General features: G+C 45.1%; 1 protein-coding gene, 1 long non-coding RNA gene and 1 pseudogene across 6 annotated transcripts in view; 1 reads left to right on the top strand and 2 right to left on the bottom strand.

Annotated features, from left to right (window-relative positions):
* Fndc1 (fibronectin type III domain containing 1) overlaps nucleotides 1-22,822 on the top strand; it is an 88,772-nt gene that overhangs the window by 6,000 nt on the left and 59,950 nt on the right. For 2 of the 5 annotated variants that reach the window (XR_385179.4, XM_006523349.4), the window contains exons 2-4: nucleotides 16,320-16,514; nucleotides 19,687-19,773; nucleotides 20,378-20,446. The exons of 1 other annotated variant lie outside the window; for it this stretch is intronic. Coding sequence is in view for 3 of the 4 variants with exons in the window: in XM_006523349.4 (XP_006523412.1) it covers nucleotides 16,320-16,514; nucleotides 19,687-19,773; nucleotides 20,378-20,446 (351 nt within the window). In the remaining variant the exon portion in view is untranslated. The remainder of the gene's footprint in view (nucleotides 1-16,319; nucleotides 16,515-19,686; nucleotides 19,774-20,377; nucleotides 20,447-22,822) is intronic. 2 more of the 5 variants (XM_006523350.4, NM_001081416.2) reach the window with 2 other exon arrangements.
* Nucleotides 7,801-8,681, bottom strand: Gm7140 (predicted gene 7140; annotated as a pseudogene).
* On the bottom strand, nucleotides 8,784-18,987 carry Gm52281. The gene is made up of 3 exons (XR_003952218.1): nucleotides 18,920-18,987; nucleotides 14,089-14,175; nucleotides 8,784-9,779 (listed from the first exon to the last, which is right to left on the bottom strand). It is a non-coding gene; the product is annotated as a predicted gene, 52281 (long non-coding RNA).

Genomic DNA, 22,822 nt, shown 5'->3' with positions numbered 1-22,822 from the left:
TTCTCCCACTGATGTAGTCTAGTATATACTTGTCCTAGGATTTGGACTCAAATCTTCGAAATCCTACAATCCTCCCCTGCAGGCTACCTGGGGTTACATGTCTGGGAATTAACTGTGCTAACCAGATTTTCTTCCCTAGGCTATGTGTAAATGTCAGTACCAACATTTCTGCCCTGCTCTGAGGGTTGGTTCGTTTTAACTGTCAACTACACACAGCATAGCATCACCCGGAAAGAGTCTTATTTGGGATTATTTAGATTGGATTGGCCTGTGGGCAGGTCTGTTGGAGATCGCCCGTGTTAACTGATGTAGGAAGACCCGGCCCACTGTGAGCGGAAGTAGGCATTACAAGACAGGACAAAGCTCTGCTGCTGGGAGCAAGCCAACAAGCAAGCGCTCATGCATTCGTTTCTTCCTACTCTTGCCTGTGGATGTGATGTCTCCTCTAAATTCCTGTTGCCTCAACTTCTCTACATGACAGTCTGTAAACCGGAACTGTAAGCTGACGAAATGAATGGAGAGCAGCACCTTTTCTGGGTCTCTCCTGTGGTTAGCTGCCAAGGAATGGTTCCACCACACCGTGGGACGCTCAACTTCAGGGAAACAGGGCTTCCCATAAGCTGAAGTTGGTGTGAACCTAGTCCCTATTACAAAACGGCCCAGAGGATGTTAGGGTAAAGTGGCGACGTCGGGGCGCTTTGGCCAAGGTGTGTGCCACTTAGAAATTATGTCGCACATCGGTCTAGGGCAAGATGTTTATTGAGAGAGGAGGAAATCGAAAGGCCATCTCTGAGTGGGGACATGAGAAATAGACAGACAGGCAGACAAACAGAAGCAAAAGAATGAACGAGAGAGACAGAGAGAGAGAGAGCCCGATCTTGAGTGACCAGAACTTTTTATGAACTGCCCCTGGTGTATCTGGCCATCTAGGAGATGACCTAAGATGCTGCTGCTAGGTCCCCGAGGGCAGGCCAATGGGAATGCCTGATTTCCAACAAGGGGCGTGGTTATAACAAGGTCCTGCCTGTAATTGGTCTTGTTAAACTTGTCCCATCCCCATTGGAGACCTGTGCTTGTGTGTCTAATCCCATCCTTAACCGGTTCATGGTTTACCTCCACAGGCTCATAGCCAGCACACACATGCTCCCGACCTGTAAAAACTTTGAAAGTGTGTTCTTGATTTCAGCCAGGTCTGGGTTTGATCACTGTCCCTTTATCCGGCTGTGTAAGAGTTCTCTAAGCTCTCTCATGGTCAGTTCGAGGAATACCAGGGTGGAAAACACATTTAAATTTATAACCTAATCTACCCTTCTAACTGCAGGCCTGGCTACCTCTCCCTAGTGTACCCCAGATACTTGCTGTTTCTCCTGGCCATGGGTTCATGTTCGATCTGCTATCATGGTGGCTCCTCCCACCTCTCCCCACCCCCTCTGCAACCCCCAACCCGGTAACTCAAAACCCACCTACCTCTAATCCCTCCAGTAATTGGCTGTACCATTTTCATTTAACCAATAGTTTTAAATTAAGGAACAAGGTTTACACAACGGAAGCTAGCAAATGTGAGAATTCACTTGTAGGCAACTAGACCTTTGGGTCTAATTTAGCATTGCAATACACAGCAACGGACCAAACCTCAACAGAAAACACATGAGTGAAAACGGCTCCTACAGGTGGAAGTCTCTCTAGTCACCTTTGTATCCCTTGTGCCTTACGTACACTCCGAGACCTACTAAGTGTTCCAAAAACGTTTGTGGGATGAATAAATGTGGTTGATGCAAGTTATCTGTTTAACCAATGAGCATCACACACACACACACACACCTCTTTTTGTTCAATATATTATTTGTATTCCTCTTTTATTGATAGATTATTTGTCTATTCCCATTAACAATCACTAAGTGATTAAAAAAATTTGAAACTATTCAATTGATATTTGGACTGTCACTGGGTCTTTTTTGGTGTGGTCACATCTGTTTCACTTGCCCTTTTTTTTTTTTTTTTTTGGTAAACCTACCTTCCCACAGTTCTGGTTGACTCTTGTGTGTGTGTCCCAGGATGGCCTTAAACTCACTCTCTTGCCAAAGATGGTTTTGAGTTTCTGATCCTTCTGATCCACGTGCTGGGATTGCAAGCATGTACCACCATTTTTGGGTTATGTGGTGTTGGGCACTGAACTCAGGGGCTTGTGAACCCTTGGCCAGCATTCACCAACTGAGCCCTGTCCCAGACCCTGCCTGGCACATTTTCTAAGGGAATTTTCCAGGGAGTTTTCAGGGCTATATATGAGTGGTGACTGAGGACACAGGATTGTCCAAGTGTTTAACATAGTTAGACAATGACTTTCACATTTTGGGGAAAAAAATTAATTTTTAGAGAGACTGGTGTGTGTGTGTGTGTTGCCTGGTATGTCAAACAGTTTATAGTGGGCTGAATCTGAATTGAACCAGTGAACAATGGCAGTTCTTTTGGGAATCATTTCTTGTTTGAAAACTGAATTTGAAGAATGTGCAAAAGATTCCCTAAAAACCTAGGAGGTAATGATTTCCCATGAGTCTGTGGTGTTATCACCGGCAGGCATGGCATGCCGTTCCCTCCACAGCTCTCAAACTTTGCTCTTTCCAGTGGCATATGGTCTTACATTTCTTACAAGGAAAACATCCAACAAATCCCTCTGATTTATCTTTCTAATCCATTCCGGAAAGCCAGTGGGTGGAGGAGATCTTATTTCCCCTGAAACAGTAGCTTTTGTTTCTGTTAATTTCTAAACAGAAAGCCCAAGAACTTTAAAAACGTTATGTCCTAATGATCACACTTTGCGGGAGGTGCTGCTTACGTTCACTTTCATTTCCGGTTTTGTTGTTCTGGGGACAGATGTACTTGCTCAAGTCAATGGCATGCCTACAAAGGACTGACATCGTCAAAGTGGCATTTCCAGAATGGACCCCTAATGTCACCCGGAGCTAAAGTGAGCACAGTTCCTGCTTAAAGTCAAAAGTGACATCATAAATCCACGAGCAACAGTGTGGCTAGCCCCAAATCCTTTATGATATCAGTGGATAAACAGATGAGGGAATTGTTTATCTCTTCCTTGTAAACTTGGGAGCAGAGAGACCTAGACTGGGGTTTAGTGAGGCCAACAGGGCCCCAGATCATCCCATGTTTCCACTCTGCCATTACTGCCCATGTCATCTCACCTCCCATTGCTAGACCGTTGCTGCCTATCTAGGGATTATGTATGACATCACAGGAGGCAAGAAAAGAGGAAACTAAAAGAGGTCAGGAGCACACGATGGCTGACAGCACCTTTCCTCACCTGTGTCATGGAACAGGCTACCTTGTAAATGTATCCTAGCTACAAGGGAAGCTGAGAGTCAGGGCGTTCCTGTTTGGAATTCTAGCTTTATGGCAAGGGAAAACAAGGGCCAGAGAAGTGAGCAATGACCTTGGAGTGGCTCATAGGCAGTGTTTATTATGACCGTTTCAGATTCTATCAACCTACTAAACTGTTACAAATTACTTATGAAATTCTTACAAATTACTTACAAAACACTAGGACTGATAAAAATCCAACAGAAAGCATCTCAGAGACAAGACTGTTTGTTTGTTTAATGAGTATTCTTGGGCACAAAAATCTCCTGATTTTAGGTGTTTGATTTTAAATTTGTCATTTGCTGCTCTCTCTCTTTTTAAAAAAGAATTCCTTAATGATTTCTTTATTGTTGTTGTTATTTTTATTTTAAATTTTGAAATCCCAAGCTTGCCTCGGACTATGCAGTTCAGGATGACCTGAACTATTTGAAACAAAAGATTTATTTTGAGTGTATCTGCATGTGGGTATGTGAATGAGTGTGTGTGTGTGTGTGTGTGTGTGTGTGTGTGTGTGTGTATGTGTGTGTGTATGTGCATGCACATGCAAGAGGCCAGAAGGCATTGGCTCTCTTGGAACTGGGATTACATATGCTTCTCTGGTTCATTACATAGATGCTGGGATCTGCATTTGGGTCCTCGTGACTGTGTAGTAAGCATTCATAAGTACTCAGCCACCTCTCCCGCCCAGATGTTTCTTTTTATTGCTCCATTTTATGTTTCTCTGTGTTATAACTCTTTCTCTAGCTACAGGGGAGGAAGAGATAGAGTGAGGAGAGAGGAGGGAATCCTGGGAAGAGAGCTGCAGTGGCCTGTGTGCATTTTTGCCTCTCAGCTTCCCTTGAATACTAATCAATGATATTCTGTACCAACAATGTCTGAAAGAAGCTGCTAACCCCATGTAGTGGGAGCATGCTTGATGTGAAGACACTGTGAGCCAGCATCTTCATTATGCAGATGGTCTTGCATGTAGATTGGGGCTCTTGCTCTGGGCTATTCCCAATAGTATATGTGGTGGCCTTCTGTGACCAGCTTGAGTGTAGCACCCAGACAGACCCTAGTGACACAGTGTTTGACTGCAGTTTCTATAATCAAGTGTGAACCTACTGAGGCAGCCCACTCTGTGCAGACCAGTGATGCTCACACAAAAAGGGAAGCAGAGCAGGCTGTGACAAACACTATGTAAAGGTTAGCAAGTAAGAGTTGGATAGCATCAGTCACCAGTTGGCTTCTTGGGGATGATGAATTAAAAATGTGACTCACAATTGTATTCAGAGTCAGCTCAGCGCTGTCATGAGCACTTTCACATGCATGCAGAGGGACGAGGCCTTCTGTCTTCTATTCTGAATAAGTGGTACTTTGTTATTATCAAAAAGCTGGCTTGGGGGACCACCACAGGTAACTCACATTTGGCAGGAGTGTCCGACTGGTTGCTGGGTGCATCTGTGAATGCTGATGGCAGCCAGACCCGCTGCAGCCACCTGCCAGGAGCAGCCCCAGTCATTCTGGGTCTCTCTAGCTCACACTCAGTCATGTGTGGTGCTTCCTCTGCACAAATGCAGCAGAGCGCATTGAGCCAGAAGCAGAATCCATTGCGTTAGCACGGTGTGGGGAATGATTGGTTTCCAGGGACTCTGAACTGTTGTGTTGGCAGTCCTTGTCCTTGTGGGGGACACAGGACACATCTGATTGCCTTGATACTTCTCTGTGCAAAAGTATGATGTGCCTTCCCTGTGGTGGGGTCAGGGGCTTTCTGTGCAAAGGTCTTCCAACTCCCTGTGGTATTTTATTTCATCTATCTATCTATCTATCTATCTATCTATCTATCTATCTATCTATCTTGAGTTTTTGAGACAGGGTCCCACTACGTAGGCTAGCTGTCCTGAAACTCACTATAAAGACCAGGCTGGCCTTGAACACACAGAGATCCACCTGTCTCTGTCTTCCAAGTGTTGCGATTAACGACCATGCCACCATGCCAAGCTCCCTGTGGTGTTTTATAAGGGCAGACTCCAAAGACCCAGAGTCAGACCTCCAAGCAACCAATAACTATGGAAAATGCTTTTTATAGAGCCTTGAGGTCAAGAAACTCCAGAAGAGAAATCAGGCTGTTGTTTTAAGGTACAGGTGCCTGCCTCTTAGGAAAGATTCAGCCAACCATCTGTGGATCTTACTGGTACCTTTCTATATAGACCAGGCTGGCCTCAAACATACAGAGATCCACCTGCCTCTGCCTCCCACCTTTAGTCAACCTGTCTCTCCGAAGTCAACCATCTGTGGGTCTTGCAGGTACCAGTTCTGTATTATAGAACCTTCAGTCAACGTCAACCTTCACCTTCAGTCTTACCGCTTTGAGGAGGCAAGAAAGGTCATAGTTATTTGACAAATATAATTCCTTTTAAAGACTGATTTAAGCTTTATCCAGTTAACTCAGAACTTTGCCCATGTGTAGCTGGCCTTCTGGATGTTTCTGTATATTCTGATGCTATCTAATACTCGTGGGAGTTAGCTCAATGCTTCCACTTGCCTCTCAAATAAAGCTCAAACTTGATTGCCACTCGCAAGCTGCACTACAACTTAGGTGTGTCTTCCTCTCTTCTGATGAACCCGTTGGATTTTTCGTTAGATGCTTGTGGTTGAGATGGAGGAGACGACTTAGTTTGTAAAGTACTTGCTCATAAGCAAGTGCTGACTTCTAAAACCCAAGTAAATGCCAGTCGTCATGGTGCATGCTTGCGATCCCAGTGCAGGGGAGACAGAGCCAGGTGCATCCCTGGGCCTCAGTGGTCAGCCAGTCTAACCAGTGAACTGCAGCTCAGTGAAAGATTTTATTTCCCAGAAGGTGGGTGGTGTTCCAGAGAATACATGAGGTTGTCCTTTATTATACATACATCACACGTATGTACATGCACACATACACACGCACACATGCGTTCGTGCACAGAGAGAGAGGGGGGGAGAGGGAGAGGGAGAGGGAGAGGGAGAGGGAGAGGGAGAGGGAGAGGGAGAGGGAGAGGGAGAGGGGGAGGGAGAGGGAGAGGGAGAGGGAGAGGGAGAGGGAGAGGGAGAGGGAGAGGGAGAGGGAGAGGGAGAGGGAGAGGGAGAGAATCTAGTGGTTGTACTGAAATGAATGCTTTCTTCACTAGAGAATCTTGGAAGCATTTAGATGCTTTCAAAAGATGGTAGAACTTGATTTTCAAAGATGAAGCAGGGAGACTTCTGTCAACATCCAGACTCCAAGCTGTTGGAGGGTAATTCTAGTGTCTTTGGGGTTTAAGTGGCTCACCTATTTCAAACGCTTTGAACATTCCCCTGGGGGGCCTTCTTTGTAACTAAGTCTGGTCTCACCTGCTCTGTGGACCCGCCTGCCTCTCTATGTGGTGCTCACTGGGCACGGCAGCCTCTGTTTGCTGACCTTGGCCTTCCTTGCTTGCTTAGGGTGGGTTTATCACTGGCAGTTTTTGTGACCAAATGCACTGGCTGCTGGGTTAGTTTCAAAGGTTGCCTCTGATTTTCACAGCAGGTCTTTATTAACAATACCCTAACCTACCAGTGCCTGAATACTAGTAACAGAATCTCACCTTGGACTTCTTTAAAGTTCAGAATTCATTGATTTTGGAGCCAGAGCATGGGAAGTCCAGGAATTGGCTTTAGGGACCCTGATAACCCAGAACTCTTTATTAGTCTGTTTAGTTGCTATAACTAACTATCCAAGGCTAGATGTCCATAAAGAAAAGGTGTTTACTCAGATCACTGATTCCTTCAGTGTATAACAGGAAGTAAGATTAGGCTTCCTTAAAGCCCAGAACTCCCTCCCTAGCTTCTTGGTGGCATCCCCAGTTAGAATAAGCCTAGAGAAGGCTCCTAGGCGTATTGGTGGTCATAGGATCATAGAGTTGCAGGTGTGTTACAGGATTGAGTGATTACTGGACAGACAGAAGAAAGACGACCATTATATAGCTCCCCCCTGAGACCACTGCTTTATAGAGACCTCAGGGCCTTTAACTGTGTAAGGCACTGACAGTCTCTGGACTCAGTTACTCTTACTTTAGGGCAGCGCTTCTCAACCTTCCTAATGGGGCACCCTTTAATATAGTTCCTCATTTTGTGGTACCCCCCAAAATTATTTCATTGCTACTTCATAACTAATTTTGATATTTTTCCAGTTACCTTGGAGTTTATTTAAACTAAAGAAAAGGTCATGTTTCCATGCAATACATTCTTTGTTCTTTAAATAACAATTGTGACAAACAGCAGAAAGAATTAGAGAATGCTGCACTTGTGATACATACAAAACATCAACATCTTGGGTTGTACATAATTAAAGAAACATCTCATTTTTTGAATTGCTGTAATAGCCAATGTATAGAGGCAGGCCTTTATGTGGGCGTAGGAATGCAATTTAGAAAAGAAAGAAAAAAATCACATGGGAACTAGTCAATTTCTTTAAAACCACTGAGCAAGAAAAGAAACATTAAACTTCCATACTGATTTTATGCAGCTTCTATACAGTACCTTGACTTGAATCCAAGAGCAAAGCTAAGAGTCTCCTCCTCTATTCTAAACAACTGCATGGTAGACTTAGATGATGTTCCCCTCTGGATTTTACCTGGGAGTGGCCTTTTTAATATTTATTTAAAAGAGGACAGGTTTGACACTTTTATACTGATGTCACCAATGTTAATATTTCTTGGGATCTCAGGAAGATTCATATTCTTTACAGCTGATACAGCACGGGCTGGAGCTCCAGCTAAGCCAGCCTCAGATTTCTCCAGTTTATTTTGTGCATCAATTGGTGTGGCAATCTCATTCATGTTGGTCTCCAGTACCATTGCCCCCATCACCATCTCTGCAAGAATATTATGAACCTTGTCTACAGGGAATACTAAATCCAGTTCACAGATGTTTTCAAACCATTTGTCTAATGTTTCTGCAAATACTTCACTTAGATTTAAAAAGCCAAGTTCACTTTCTGAGGAATCCACACAGAAGACAAAATACAGTGTTGCATAATGTTTGTAAAGGAGTTTGCTGTCAGAACCTCCAATTAATAATCCTCCTTCTAGGAAATTACAAACATTCTCATCTCGCTTAGATACCAAATGGCAAGTCTCCCTGATGAGTTGCTGTTGTAGCTTCACTACAGGGCAGGTAGAACCTGAAGAGCCGCGGCTTCCCGTGGTTGTTGAAGATGAGGATGGCCTTGATCACGGCTGGGCGGGGCCGGGCTGACTGGGTGGACGCTGGGGCCAGGGCAGGGGTGGGCGGGGGAGCTTGTTGCTGCTGCTTCCCCACCCATCCCCTCCCGCACGAGCCTGCGCTGAGGGGCGGGGCCTGAAGGCGGGCAATTTTGATATTTTATGAATCATAATAAAAATATCTGATACGCAGAATATCTGATATGGGACTCCTGTGAGAAGGTTGTTTGACTCCGCCCATCCACCCAAAGGGATTTTGGCCCACAAAAAAGTTGAGTGAGAACTGCTGCTTTTAGGGTGTCCAGCAGGCTCTGAACCAGTTTGACGGAGATGCTATTGCTGAGAGAACTCTGCCCCGATCTGGGCATTTGACTCTATAGAGGCCAAGTGGAGTAAGAAGCTGGGGAGGAGAGAAGTTTAGATATTTGTTTCTTTGATTTTAAGCTAGAAGACAAAGATGGCTTCATGTCTGCCTGTCCTGTCTGGAATTGTCCCCGGGGACTTTAGTGATGAGATGAACGTACCTGAGCACTGTGCATGTTTGTCTTGCTGGCATTTTGAGGATGTCACACCATCTCCTTACTTACACCTGGTGAGCTCTTTTTGGCATCACACACTGAGCAAACTTGGAGATCGCGGTAGGCCAGGCTAAGGAGGGGACTTTCAGCCTAGAAGTCAGCTTGGTTGTGGAGTTGTGCTCATTTCACAGCCCTCTGGCTGAAACACCAGTTCCATTTCTAATCCTGGGAAGACACATGCTGCCCCTCAGTGGGTATCGCAGGGGTCCCCCAAACATAGGCGGAGGTCATCTTGATTCTTACTTGGAGGAGTAAGTACGGCCTGAGCATAGAGTTATGGTCACGCCCCATGCGAACAGGGACAGCCCAACAGCTAGGGCTGTTTGTAAGGGAACCACCTCTTTGTCCTCTTCAGTCCTCTCCTGTCCTCTGTCCTCTTCACTGAGTGGCTCTGGCTTCTGTTCTATGCATCCTCCTCCGTGCAGTGCAGAGGGCGCGATGCTACTTGACTTTTTCTGTTAGGCAGGGCTGCTGGCTTTGAAGCTCCTGGCCCTTCCTCTAGGTGGGAGAGTTTGCATTTCGCTTCACCCTCGCTTCTACATGGCACCTCCTTAGGATAGACCAGACCTGCTGTCCTAGTCCTCCCTGGGATTTGTCATCCTAAGGAACTCTTCTGGGTTTGTCTAATGCTCCCGAGCTTGAGAAAGGGGGCAGAGAAACAGGAAACACATTAGTGACAGAACACGAACGCCCTGTTCTCTGATTCAGTGTTGTCAACAGTAAACTTTATGTTTTCGTTTCTGACTCCACCTGGTGTTGAATTTAGATGTTTAAAATAAATACACAGAGAAGTCACTATATATACCCGTCAGACAAAATAAAGTCTACCCCTGGTTTGCTATTTGTTGGTGTGGTAGAAACACGCAGTTCTTTTCTGTCTCTCGCACACAGGTGCTGATGCTACCAAGACTTGCAGATGGCTCTGTGAATACATGATTGTCAGAGCACAGAACATGACCATGACTTTGGAGAGCCAATAAGTTTTACTCAAATCTGCTTTTCAGATATAGTTTTCTTTTTAGTCCAATTAAACTAACTTTCAGTTACATAAGTTTCTTCAGTAAGTACTTTGGGAGCATATCAAAGAACGAGATAGTATTTCCTTTTAAATCGTTAGTGTGTGGTTAATTGCTTCAGAAAATATCTGGTTCTTTCTGGTCAATATTTTCTTAGTGGTTTTCTCTAGAGCTGTGGGTTTTAATCTCGGGATCTAAGATGATCCTGTCAGCAGTAGCTGTCTGGTGTAGGCACCGAGATGGAGAAAGGTTGGATGATAGCTTCCCTTTCTTTCTAGACGGTAAACTGCCTGTCAGTCAAACGATAACACTCACCCATTCATCTAATAGAACTTGAGTGCCAGCTTAAGCCAGCACTTTCTGTGCTGTAACGATTTTGGCTGAAATCATTCGGCTGCAGAATTACAGGGGAACAACTCAAAGCCAGTGAAAGCCAGTGAGCCAAACGGGAGGCAGTTCCTGCTTTGTTCTTTCTTGGGTTTGTGTTCCCGGGAAACCTTTCCCTGGCCCTTCCCTCTACACTTTTCCCTCCCACCCCTCCTGATGTTTCTCCTTCTCCACACATATCTTTCTCTCAGCCTGAAGAAGCAACTGTATTTAAAAAAGAAAGAAAGAAAGAAAGAGAGAGAGAGAGAGAGAGAGAGAGAGAGAGAGAGAAAGAGAAAGAGAGAGGAAGAAAGAAAGAAAGAAAGGAAGGGAGAAAGAAAGAAAGAGAGAGAGAGAAAAGAAAGAAAGAAAGGAAGGAAGGAAGGAAGAAAGAGAGAAAGAGAGAAAGAAAGAAAGAAAGAAAGAAAGAAAGAAAGAAAGAAAGAAAGAAAGAAAGAAAGAAAGAAAGAAAGCAGGCAAGGGAGAAAGAAAGAAAGAGAAAGAGAAAGAAAGAAAGAAAGAAAGAAAGAAAGAAAGAAAGAGAGAGAGAGAGAGAGAGAAAGAAAGAAAGAAAGAAAGAAAGAAAGAAAGAGAGGAAGAAAGGAAGGAAGAAAGAAAGAGAGCATAGAAGGATTCAGTTGTAACTTTGAATCCGTCTTTCTAAGCACGATTTCTGCACTGAGCCTTTAGTGGTTCATTTTATTGACTCTGCTTTGGACATTTTGTTTCTTTATTCTCTCTGTGCGGCTCTCATTAGAGAAAACCTGTGTTTACACCCAAGGTAGACTGGCCTGGGATTCAAGGATGGTTCTGACTACCGGCTTCCAGCACTCAGGCCAGGGCTTATCCAGATCAAGACACTGACTAGCACATGGAGACAGTGCGCTCAGTCTGGAGCTCACACAGGGCTGTGCTGGATCTGGAGTGGTCAGACTGTGCATAGATGTGCAAGTCACTTCTTTCGCTAGTCGCTAAGCCTGGGTAGCATCCCTCATCACATCCTTTCTACCCCCAATTTCCTCCAGCACGGGTCTCTATTATCTCTTAGAGCCCAGGTCACGGCATCTCCAGTTTCTTTGGGTTTCCTAGGAGGTGTCAGGAGGTGGTACGTGATAACTGGGCCAATCTGTGTATCCTTTATCATGGGTTGGGGAGTTCCTCTACCAGCTCTGCTCTCTAACTCTCTTCCCTGTAGTCTTTCCTCACGGACCCATACTCATCTCTGTACTGCGAAGGGCCAAAGGATGTTGGGGTCTTTCCTGGGCTCAGGTAGCAGTTGATTACTGTTTGTCAGAGGACCTGGTCTGGCCTACCGACCGTTTGCATATGCATTCCTGTATTGTTTTTAGAAGCAGACTCCATTGCCAGTTAGAATAAAAACTGAGATTTTTTTTAAACCAAAAACTGAGATTTCCGTCTTGGAGATGGTAAGATGGTTCGGTGGGTAAAGGTGCTTGCTACAAAGCTGGTCACCTGAGTTCAATCCCACATGGCTGGAGGAGAGGTCCAACTTCTGCAAATTGCTCTCTGGCCTTAACATGTGTCCCAGTGATATGTGTGTGCCTGTCTCCTGCCCCACTGTGCTTCATTTAAAAGTAGAAATGACTCTGTCTTCTTAGGATAAAGATCTGTGAGCACCCGAGAGTCGAGAGCCTCCTGAAGTCTGTTATGTCAACAGGTGCCTGAAACTAGACAGTGACCCCAAATCTGCAGGCTGTCCTCTGCTACAGCTCCCTGGCCCTAGTAGGCATTTGGGTTGGAGAATCCTGGGATGATGTGTTTATCAGGTGTTCTTCTCTTTAGCAGTGTCTGTTAATGATGGATACCAAGGCAGGTAGGGGAAAAGCCAGCAGCTAAGGCCTGCGGCCTATAGAATGGATACACTGTAGACTTTGGCCAAGCTCATCCTAAGGACTTAGCCCTGGCATGGTTTTATGGTTGAGTATTAAGTGGAGAAGTTTTGGGGTCTGTTTTGAAAGCTGAAGACCCCACTAAAGACAGTCATTGTAGAGGTTCCAGAATCTAGAATTTGTCTTGATTAGTGATGGCTCAATAATTAGATCTTGAACCAAACTGGCTCCCAGGATCTGCACTTTGACTTTTGAAGCACATAACCCTCCTGGAGTCCTCTTGGAAAAGCCTTGGGGTTTGGGACTAGACCAAAGTAAGGAGTCAATCTGAGTACAAAGTCCATTCCTAAAGAGCAAGTAGACCTCCTGTGGCAGCTGAGACCCAGAAGTGTGGCAAGGGGTGGCTACCTGCAAGATCAGCAGAACAGCATCTTGCTATTTAGTACCTGGCAGAATCTTCTCAAGTCTAGACAAAGTCTCCTGGCATGAGCTACTGGCATGATTTTGCCATAACACAGAATCGCTGGAGCCCTAGCTGACAAGTCTCGGCTGAGGCTTTATGATGAAGCACCTTCCCATTCGTCTCCATTCAAAGACAGCCCAGGATGGGGGAGATGAGGCAGGTTGCAGACAGGGAATTCTTCTAATTTAACCCCAAGTCCCTTCAGCTGTGGCCTAGGCTTACTTCCTCATTTTGTGTGCCCCTGGAGATGAGAAGCAGCTTATCAGGGTCCTCCCTGTCTCCCCCTCCCCCATAACCCTTCATAAGACTGCATGCAGCATTGACATTTGAGTTTGTCTGTTTCTTAAGAGACAGAGCTTCTGGGTCAGACAGCCCTCAAAGCTGCACTAGGGTCTTCCCCTTAAGAAATGGCTAGAAAACTATTAAAAAAAAAAAGGCTGTGTGCTTCAGCTGTTTGTTGGGCATTCAAAAGGAGCCTGAGCAGATCAGGCCTAGAGCCCCAGTTACTTGGGAGGCTGAGGTAGGAGAGTGGGAAGATAAAGGCCCACTTGAGCTATAGAATGAGGTCAAAGCCATCCCAGGCAACTTAGTAAGAACATGTCTGCAAATAAAAAGAAGAAGCTGTAAATGTAATTCAGGGGCAGAGCCCTACGGTTGATCTCTGGTGCCCTAAATAAATTCATATTTAAATAAGTATGTAAATAAGGACCTCTGTTAAGCTTCATGGTGTCAGAATGCTCCTTCCTCACCCAGAGCCTGGAAACCAGCCTGCAACTCCAGAAACCACTTTCACTGTGTGGCTTTGCTTCATACTTAGAGAGTAAAGTCACTAGACCTTTACAGTGACACCAGAAATAGGGCATGTTGTCATGTTCCTAGCCCAGGTTTAAGCTTACTATGACCTGAATCTGGATAATGGTGCTCACTTGCTGGAAGGACTGAGTCACTCCATACTGGGTTGGTCAGGCACTGATGGAGGAAGGGGTTGTTGTGGGCTGGCATGGTCCACGCACGAGGTTGTTCTTGGTCACTTTCCCTATCCCCTGGTCAGCCTGTTCTCTTAGTTATCCATGGGTGATACTTATTTATTTTTTAAAAGGTTTATTTGTTTATTTTATGTATATGAGTACTATAACTGTCTTGAAACACACCAGAAGAGGGCATCTGATTCCATTACAGATGCTTGTGAACCACCATGTGGTTGCTGGGATTTGAACTCAGGACCTCTGGAAGAGCAGTCAGTGCCCTTACCTGCTGAGCCATCTCTCCCGCCCTGGGTGGTGTTTATTAGGAGCTGCTGGAAATGATGTCAGCTGTAAAATCCAAGCAGATGGGAACCTAGAAAACGAGGACATTTAATCAGGTCGAAGACCTCAATCACTGGCCCAGCGTGGGCTGGGAGGATGAGGAGGTGGTATGCTGATCTAGTGAGTTTTGACAAACCTTAATTTCAGACTCGGGCTGCCTCTGAGACGTGACTTCAGGGTGTCCCCAAAGCCTTTATGTTCAAAAGTGACTTCTACCAGTGTCACTCTAAAGCCTAGAAGGCTATTTCTAGAAAGCTGTTTCTTTGGTTAAGTTTTTGTCACAAGAAGGCAAAGGTCCCCAAGAGAGCACGTGGAGCATCAGTTATAGCGTTCTTCCCAGAAAAAGCACTCTTGTATGAGATTAGCTTACAAGGCTGCTGTGGTTCAGGTGAGTTCTCAGAAATTCTAAATAAAGGCTGACCCTCTACCTCATAGATGTGGGGGAGCTATAGAGCCTTGAAGAGGTGGGGCCTAATGGGAGATTTTATGTCACTAGAGTTTTGTCCTTGAAGGGACAGTGGAATACATCTTCATTCTCTTATTGCTTCCTGGCTGCCATGAGGTGGCAGCTTCACCATACCATGTGATCCCAACATCATGGCTGCCTCCTGTCAGAGCCAAGAGCAACAGTGAAAATCAACCGTGGCCACAAACTTCCAAAACCACGACTGACACAGAACCCTCCCATTTCTAAGTTGACTCTCTCAGATATTCTATCATAGCGACAAGAAGCCCATCAGCATAGAGTCGCAGAAGGGAAGGAGATGGAATGTTTATAGATGGCTCTTCTCTCTCGATGGCATTGATGAACTGTTTCCTGACCTGAGTGATTGGGAGAAGCCAGCGTGGCTCATTTCTCAAGCCCAGGAGGAAGCCTCTGACATTCTGTCCCTCTGGTTTGCTTACCTGTCTTCTCCCACACATGTGGAGTTGGGATGGCTCCTCTGGGGATTATGGTCAGGGCACATCATTTAACACCTTGCTTCTGTCCTCAGAATGAGCATCCTTCCTCTAATGCTTCAAAAAGCGTCAAGCCCTCCTCTTTACGCATGTTGTGGACTCTCCCAACCAGCTTTGGTCCAGAGGCCATAGGGCAGTGTTCAGGGGGAAGAGGATGGGTGCTGGATGTTACGATCATTCGTGTTTGTTCTGTTCAGATGTTTCATCAGTATCAAAATCACATGCTAACCCATGTGTGTCCTCATGAAAGTGTTGTCTTCCCTTTCTTTCCTCTATGAGATTGCAAGTGCGTTTTAAAAAATGTTATTAAAATTAAGGTTTTCCTCCCCACTCACTTAGGTCACTTTTTAATTTATTTTCTGAAAATGCCTCCTGTTTCTGAATAGTCAGTCACCTTATCGTCGAAATTAACTCAGCATTTGTCTGGCTGTTGCAATTGCTACATCACTATCCAGCACACATTGCTACAACCTTGCATTGCAGTTCCAGCTACTCAGGGAACTGAGAGATTTTGGCTAGGTAAAATGTTAGGCACTAGCTTGGTAAATGTGAAAATGAAGAAAAACGTAAGAGTTCATAATTGAAGATGAGGTGGTACTTTAAAAAGTTATTTGTTTTGTTTGCATTTATGCAAGTGCACCGTGCACCATGCGCATGCGGCGCGATGCCCAGGAGGCTGGAAGTGTTGGCTCCTTTGGAACTGGAGCCCTAGATGAATGTGTACCACGTTTTGGCCTTTGTGGAAATGAACACTTTGTCTCCTCACTTTGAACATGGCAGCTGGTCCTCCCAACCCTCACTGTAACCCTTAGAGAGGCTTTTAAAGCTTGTTCAGTTTCACACAGAAGACACCAGGAGCCAATGCAGTGAGCAAATCCTTCTGGGGACTGTGTGAAATAAATTACTCATTTGTTTTTCTTGCCCTGGCATGTCTGCATAATCAAGGCAAGAAATGCCAAGGGTTGATTTTGACTTTCTTCCCGTTTGGTTTAAATTTACCACCCACGGTAATCCAAAATACAACCCACACGTGGGATCTGTGTGTTTGTTTCGCTGTCATGCTGTGACCGTGTGCAAACATGGTTGCACGCAAATCTTTAGGATCAGACAGATGGAATGTCATTTACATTCTTGCTGAGAATATCAGAGAACATTCAGAGAAGTATTCTCCCAGCCTGCCATTGCATAAAGTTCATAGTTGCGCTGTTTGTATAGTTGACCACCCACTGAAGCCAAGGCATGTGAAACTGCTGTCCACTAACATGGGCCTGAAGGTCACATGGGACCCACCCAAAGATGCTTCCAGTAGACCGGTGGAGTATTACAACATTGCCTATGGGAAGTCACTGAAAAGTCTTAAGTCCATCAAGGTGAATGCGGAGACACACTCCTTCCTTATTAAGGACGTGGGTAAGTGACACACATTCCTTTCTTCACTCACCCCTAACTGTGCATCAACAGTTGCAGCTGTGCACTTAGGATAGCTGTTGGCAAGACAGAGTGTGGCTGGCCCAGAGTCTTTGGAAACAGAAAGCCACGTTTTGAGACTCATCATAAGGATATGCTTGGAGGTCCTTGCTCATACACTTAACCGAAGCATTCCTAATGTCAAAATAAAGTAGGAAGTTTTAGTTTTTGATAGTGCTTTGGAAAACAATGGAAACATTGTTGATCTTTTATTATTACTATTTTTGATCTTATAGAAACTTGACTATTAGATGGTTTAATAATCTAGTATGAACATCTTTCCATTTATAAGCCATTTAATAATTAAGCACAGTTGACCACTGAACAACTTTGGTTTGAACTGTGTTGGTCTGATCATATGTAATTTGGGGGGGGGGGTGGATTGTGACAATTAGGAAAAAAAGCTTGCTGAAGAACTTCGAAGCCTAGTGATATAAAGATGTTGGGTGGGTCAAAAATGCATAAAATGTGTAAATGACAATCTAAATTATCTGCTACTATAATGTAATATACAAATCTATTTACAGTTAGCATTTTTCAACACTTACATGTGCAAACACTTGAGTTCACACACAGCACCTGCCTCAGTCTACATTGTCAGACGATACAGTATGATACAGCCTAGAGTTATCTGAGAGGAGAAGCCTCAGCTGAGAAGTTGTCCGTAATATGTTGGCCTGTGGGCATATCTATAGGAGATTGCCTTGAATATTCATTGATATAAGAGGACCCAGCCCACTGTGGGCAGCAACATCCTTAGGCAGACAATCCTGAGCCATGTAAAAAAGCCAAGTAAGCATAAACAAGTCTCCCCAAAGTGAGCCAGAGAGCTAACCAGCAAGCAGCATTCCCCCATGGTTTCTTCTCTGAGCTCTTATTTGAGTTCCTGTCTTGGTTTTCCTCAGTGATGGACTCTGACCTGCACATATAAGATAGATAAACCCTTTCCTCCTCTAGGTTGCTTATCACAACAACAGAAAGAATCCTAGGATATATAAACAGAGACTGCAGTGTTAAACCATGACTGCAGAAAACTGACTCTCATGACGTCAGCGTCCTCCAGGTGTGAGCATCCCATCTCCCTAGTAAACCATGCATCTCTGTTTCTAAAACAAAACAAAACAAAAGGTCCGATATCTTGTCACTCTGGCTAACCTTTCACGCAATGTGATACTCAACAATACGGAAATAGGTGTCACTTGGCCGCTTCTGCTAGCCATGGGGTTTCCTGTCACTGGCAAGCTCGTTTTTTTACCTGCACGGGTGTTGGGGCCCCTACCTCCCCGAGTTGCTCCAGGGTAACTGTGTCACATGCCTGTGAAGGTCACAGAAGGTCACGCGTGCAGAGAGGACAACCTTTGTACTCACTGAAACCTGATTTTCAGTTGATTCTGAAACACGGGGACATTTTAAGTCCTACCTCAGTGTGCTTTGTCTTAAAGGTACAGCCCTAGGGGGTCTGCCTCTGTACCCTCTTTTCTTCCTCTAAAATTTCTACCATCATGGAAGGCTACAACTTTGAGATGAGGCATGAGGAAGTCACAGAGCCAACTAGAGAAAAACTAGTATCCTTTGTGCCATGTTACTGTTCTGATCCTGGCATGAACCACAGCACACCCCTCCGCATCTCCACCCTCTGCTGGGTGCCACTGTGTTCTTTGGGTAAACAGACCTAGAGGGGGCCAGGTTCCCTTCCTCCTGCTTCCAGCCAAATACACAATGCTATGAAGCACGGTGGCTTACATCCCCAGTCCAGCTGTGAGGTTAAATGTAACAGAGCAAAGACTCAAGCAGGGTTAGATTTGATCAAACACAGGGTTGTTATGATTGCTGGAGAGAAACACACACACACACACACACACACACACACACACACATGAGAGAGAGAGAGAGAGAGAGAGAGAGAGAGAGAGAAACACCCGATAAACAACGTCTCCCAAGGAAGTGATGAGTTAAATGGTCGAGAGTCGGAGACATGTGGACTCCATTGCTGGGGAATTCAAATGAGTCCAGAGTGAGGAAAGGCTGACAAAGCACAATTCTGTATTCTGTTGGGACCTGGAACGGTTTCCCATTAGCTCGGCAGGTTGTGCCAGGCCCTAAATGCCACCAGCTCCTGCCACAGACAGCCAAGAGCCCACAGCCAGGCTTGAGTATAGCAGAAGTCCCAGATAGCCTCAAACCTCCAGCTTGAGGACTGAGTAAGGTTCTGTTTAAAAGAATGCCTCAAGGTTGGGAAATGCCGTTCTCCCTCGCCTTCCCGACAGGACAAACTGTCATCTCTCCAACGTCCACCCCGCCCCACACTCACAGGCTTTAAGCTCCTCAAGGAACTGCTTCTTCCTTACCTGCTATGAGACAATGATTCATTTGGGGGGAAATTAGTGTCACAGTTTTGGTTTTGGAAACTCGCGAGTCCAAGGCTTTGTGCTGTAACAGTTCCCTTGGTTTCCTTTTGAATCTCAACGGTTTCAGGGCTCAGCCAAGGAGACCTCTGCTACTTGCCTTGACCCTGAGACCAAAGTCCAAAAGCAAAAGCCTAATTATTTCAAGATTAGCATTTTCAGAATTCCAGGAAATATTTTTCTAACCTTTTTTTTTGTTAAAATAGTCAAAAACCACATGCAGATGTAGTCTGGGGAACATTTTACAGTGAAAAAGAAAAATTCCATGAAGCGTTATGTACAGCAATAAAGATTTTATGATTTTCATTGATAGTTCTTTTTTTCCCCTTGGATCTTTCCATTTGGAGCTTCCCTGTGTGGTGGTAGTAGTTTGTGGCACTGTGTTTGGGTTCTAATGTGGTCAGTGAGCTCCTAATTCCTCCACTGAGTTCATACTACAGACCTCAAAGTCTTCTGTTATCAGTGGTGCAGGAACCCAGGTTTGTTCCGCTTGCCTGCACTTTGTATTAAATACAGTTGACATTCTTGGGGTCAGCCCTGTTTCAGGCGCATGGGGAGAATGTTAGCGATTTCTGTAAAACCGAAGAGAAAGCTACCGTTGGACTTGTCACTGCATTTGGGTTTCTGTATTTGTGTGTAATCGGGGTAAGTGAGATGGCGAGTGAGTGGAGTGTGCGTTTCTGGTGGTTTATGTGAACCGTGTGTTTCAGAGCCGGGGGTGGTGTACTTCGTGCTGGTTACCGCAGAGAACCACAGCGGAGTGAGCCGCCCCGTTTACAGAGCTGAGAGCCCACCCGGTAAGTCCGACCTGGAGGCCCTGCTTCAATGAGTAGACTGGGAGGGCCTCTCTCTCCTGGCTTCTTCACGCCAATAAAAACTTAGAATTACTAGGCTGGTGAGATGGATCAGTGAGCAAAGGCGCTTGCCACCAAGCCAGATGACCTGAGTTCGATCCCTGGGGTGCACATCATGGAAAGGAGAGAACCGATTTCTGTAAGTTGCCCTCTGAGCCTCACGTGCGCAGTGTGGAATGCACAGCCCCAATAAATAAACGTAATTTAAAAATTAAAATTAGATTGATTAAAAGATTTCCTCATTGTAGGCTTGTACAGTAAGACTAAAGAAGGAAAATTAGGAGAGAAGGATTTTTTTTTTTTTAGATTTTAAAAATTTTTCCCCCATTTTGGGAGTAACTTTGGTGTAGTTTATGAACATTTTGTCTGTTATTTTTCAGCACAGCCCAACTAGCCAAGTACAGACCCTACAACTAATTGTGTTGTCACTAAAACTTAGGTGTGGCATTTCTCAAGGACCGTTTGACTAGTCACTGAGGGTGTATTGAACTTCGGAGAATCCCGCAGACCTTGTTTCTAACTATCCAGTTGCATTTCCCTGATTTAGGAGGTGAATGGATCAAGATAGATGGTTTTCCCATCAAGGGTCCAGGACCATTTAATGAGACCGTCACAGGTACTTTGTGCTCACCTGGCTCGTGCCTTCGCCGGAGCCACATCTCCCAAGAGGACTGTGGCTCTGTCACACGCATGTGCTCACAAACCTTCATCCGTTCTCATTGCTAAACTAATGCACATTGGTGGTCAGACTGCAGCTGATGTTGTGTGCGACTTCCTGCCTCTTCCCCTCCCCGATGGGCAACGTCTGTGTTTATCAGCAAATATGGTGGCTAAGATGGTAGAACTGTCCCGGTCAGGAGTTTTATTCCTTTTATCTGTGAACAGCTAATGGAGAACCTTAAAAATAACGGCTCTTGTTGGCCACTGTGTGTCTTCAAGTCTTGCACTTTTCTTGGAATGCTCTGGAATATTTTGTGATAGGCCAGATCCCTCCCATCTCTGCTCCATATTTGTCTATGCGTGTGTTGCCCTGTGGACATTGATGTTGTCTGGTCATATTGTTTTACTTATTTAGAGAAAAGTTGCTATTTCTTATGAGCTGTTACTTGAATATATCTAATTAATGGTAAAAAAAGAATCCACAAGAATGCAGTTATTTCAGAATGCGATTGGACGATAGCAACGGCAGTAGGGCAAAGAGCTATGCTTCATTTTTGTGGACCACGTGCTGAAGCACGTCTGCATGGAATGGGTTAGGGAGAGGTGAGTATATGTTGAGGTTGGTGACCACAGTGAGATTCTGATGCAGGCAGTTGCCAAAGGCTTTCATGTTAGGAAAGAGGGTGAGGGGGGAGAACAAAGCAACAAATTGAAGGAAGGGATGTGGGAGGCAGCACACTTGTCCTCAGGGATGCTCCAGGTGACAGTGGGGTGTTGTTGTAATGCAAATGTTTTGTGAGTGAGTAGAGGTGGGGCCAGAAAGCTGGAAAAGGAAACAAGGAGTTAGATATGGTTGGGAGTCATTCTAGAGAGTGAGAACAGAATTTCAGAGAGTGCATAAACCAGGATTGGGAGAGGAAAGGGACCAAGGATCAAACTTGGCACACCCTGGCCGCATAGGAAGTCTCTGGATCTCCAGAGTGTATGTTTCCAGAGCTAAGTAGAACCTGAAACCACTCATGCTTTTACCTCAACCTGTACACTTGTGACCATTTAGAACTCTCAAGGTAGGTACAATAAGAGTTTTGTCTTATTTACTTGTATTTTTGGCATTTGTAGTTTCCTAAAATCTTTTTAATTTAATCTAATTTTTTATTCACTTTACAACCCATTCACTGCTCCCCCTAGTCACTCTTCCCCTCACAATCCTTCTCCCATTCCCCGCCTTCTTCTCTGAGCGGGTGAGACCCCCTCCCCATCCCCCTCTGGCTATCAAGGCTAGGCACTTCCTCTCCCATTGAGGCCAGACAAGGCAGCCCAGCTAGAAGAACATATCCCACATACAGGCAGCAGCTTTGGGGAGAGGACCAACTCCAGTTGTTCGGGACTCACATGAAAACCAAGCTATACATCTGGTACATATGTGTGGGGAGGTTTAGGTCCAGCCTGTGTATGTTCTTTGGTTGGTGGTTCAGACTCTGAGAGCCCCAAGGTTAGTTGACTCTGTTGGTCTTCCTGTGGAGTTCCTATCCCCTTAGGGGCTGCTATCCTTCCTCCTATTCTTCCATAAAAGTTCCCAAGCTCCATCCACTGTTTGGCTGTGGGTGTCTGCATCTGTTTGAGTCAGCAGCTGGTTGGAGTCTCTCAGAGGACAGCCATGCTCCTGTCTACAAGCATAACAAAGCATCATTAATAGTATTAGGCATTAGTACTTGCCCTGGGGATGGGTCTCAAATTGTCCGGTTATCAGTTGGCCATTCCCTCAGTCTCTGCTCCATCCCCTGTGCCTGCATTTCCTGTAGACAGAATAAATCTTGGGTTGAAAGTTTTGTGGGTGGATTGGTGCCTCTATCGCTCCACTGGGGCTACTGTCTGGCTACAGGAGGTAGCTTCTTCAGGTTCCATGTCCTTGGAGCAATAAGACTTTAACACAAACTATAATTAATCAAAAAACCTGGAACCCTGCCCTCTAATGGTAATGTGAATGTGATTGCTCTTCCCTGCCTCTCTTAGAATAACCAACTGCATTGTCTTTACCTTCTTCTCAAGGTGATAACGAGCTGATACAATACGCAGATGATTGTAATAAAGTAACACAAATTAGTCATTGTGGTACTAATAGTAGGATATTACATGTTAGGAGATGTTACTAGAACAAAAGGACTTGTGTATTTGCAAGAGCCAATTTGACGACTTAGAAAGCTATTAGGTGACTAATAATAGCATCACATTCACCCCAGATACACTGGATGAAGGCATCATTTATATCTTGGGCAGGATGGAGTAGGGTAATGTGAGGTACCACTACATTTTGCAGAACAATGTATACTTT

Source organism: Mus musculus, chromosome 17, assembly GCF_000001635.26.
Source record: "Mus musculus strain C57BL/6J chromosome 17, GRCm38.p6 C57BL/6J".
Classification (NCBI taxonomy): Eukaryota; Metazoa; Chordata; class Mammalia; order Rodentia; family Muridae; genus Mus; species Mus musculus.
This window is presented reverse-complemented; position numbering and strand designations above follow the sequence as displayed.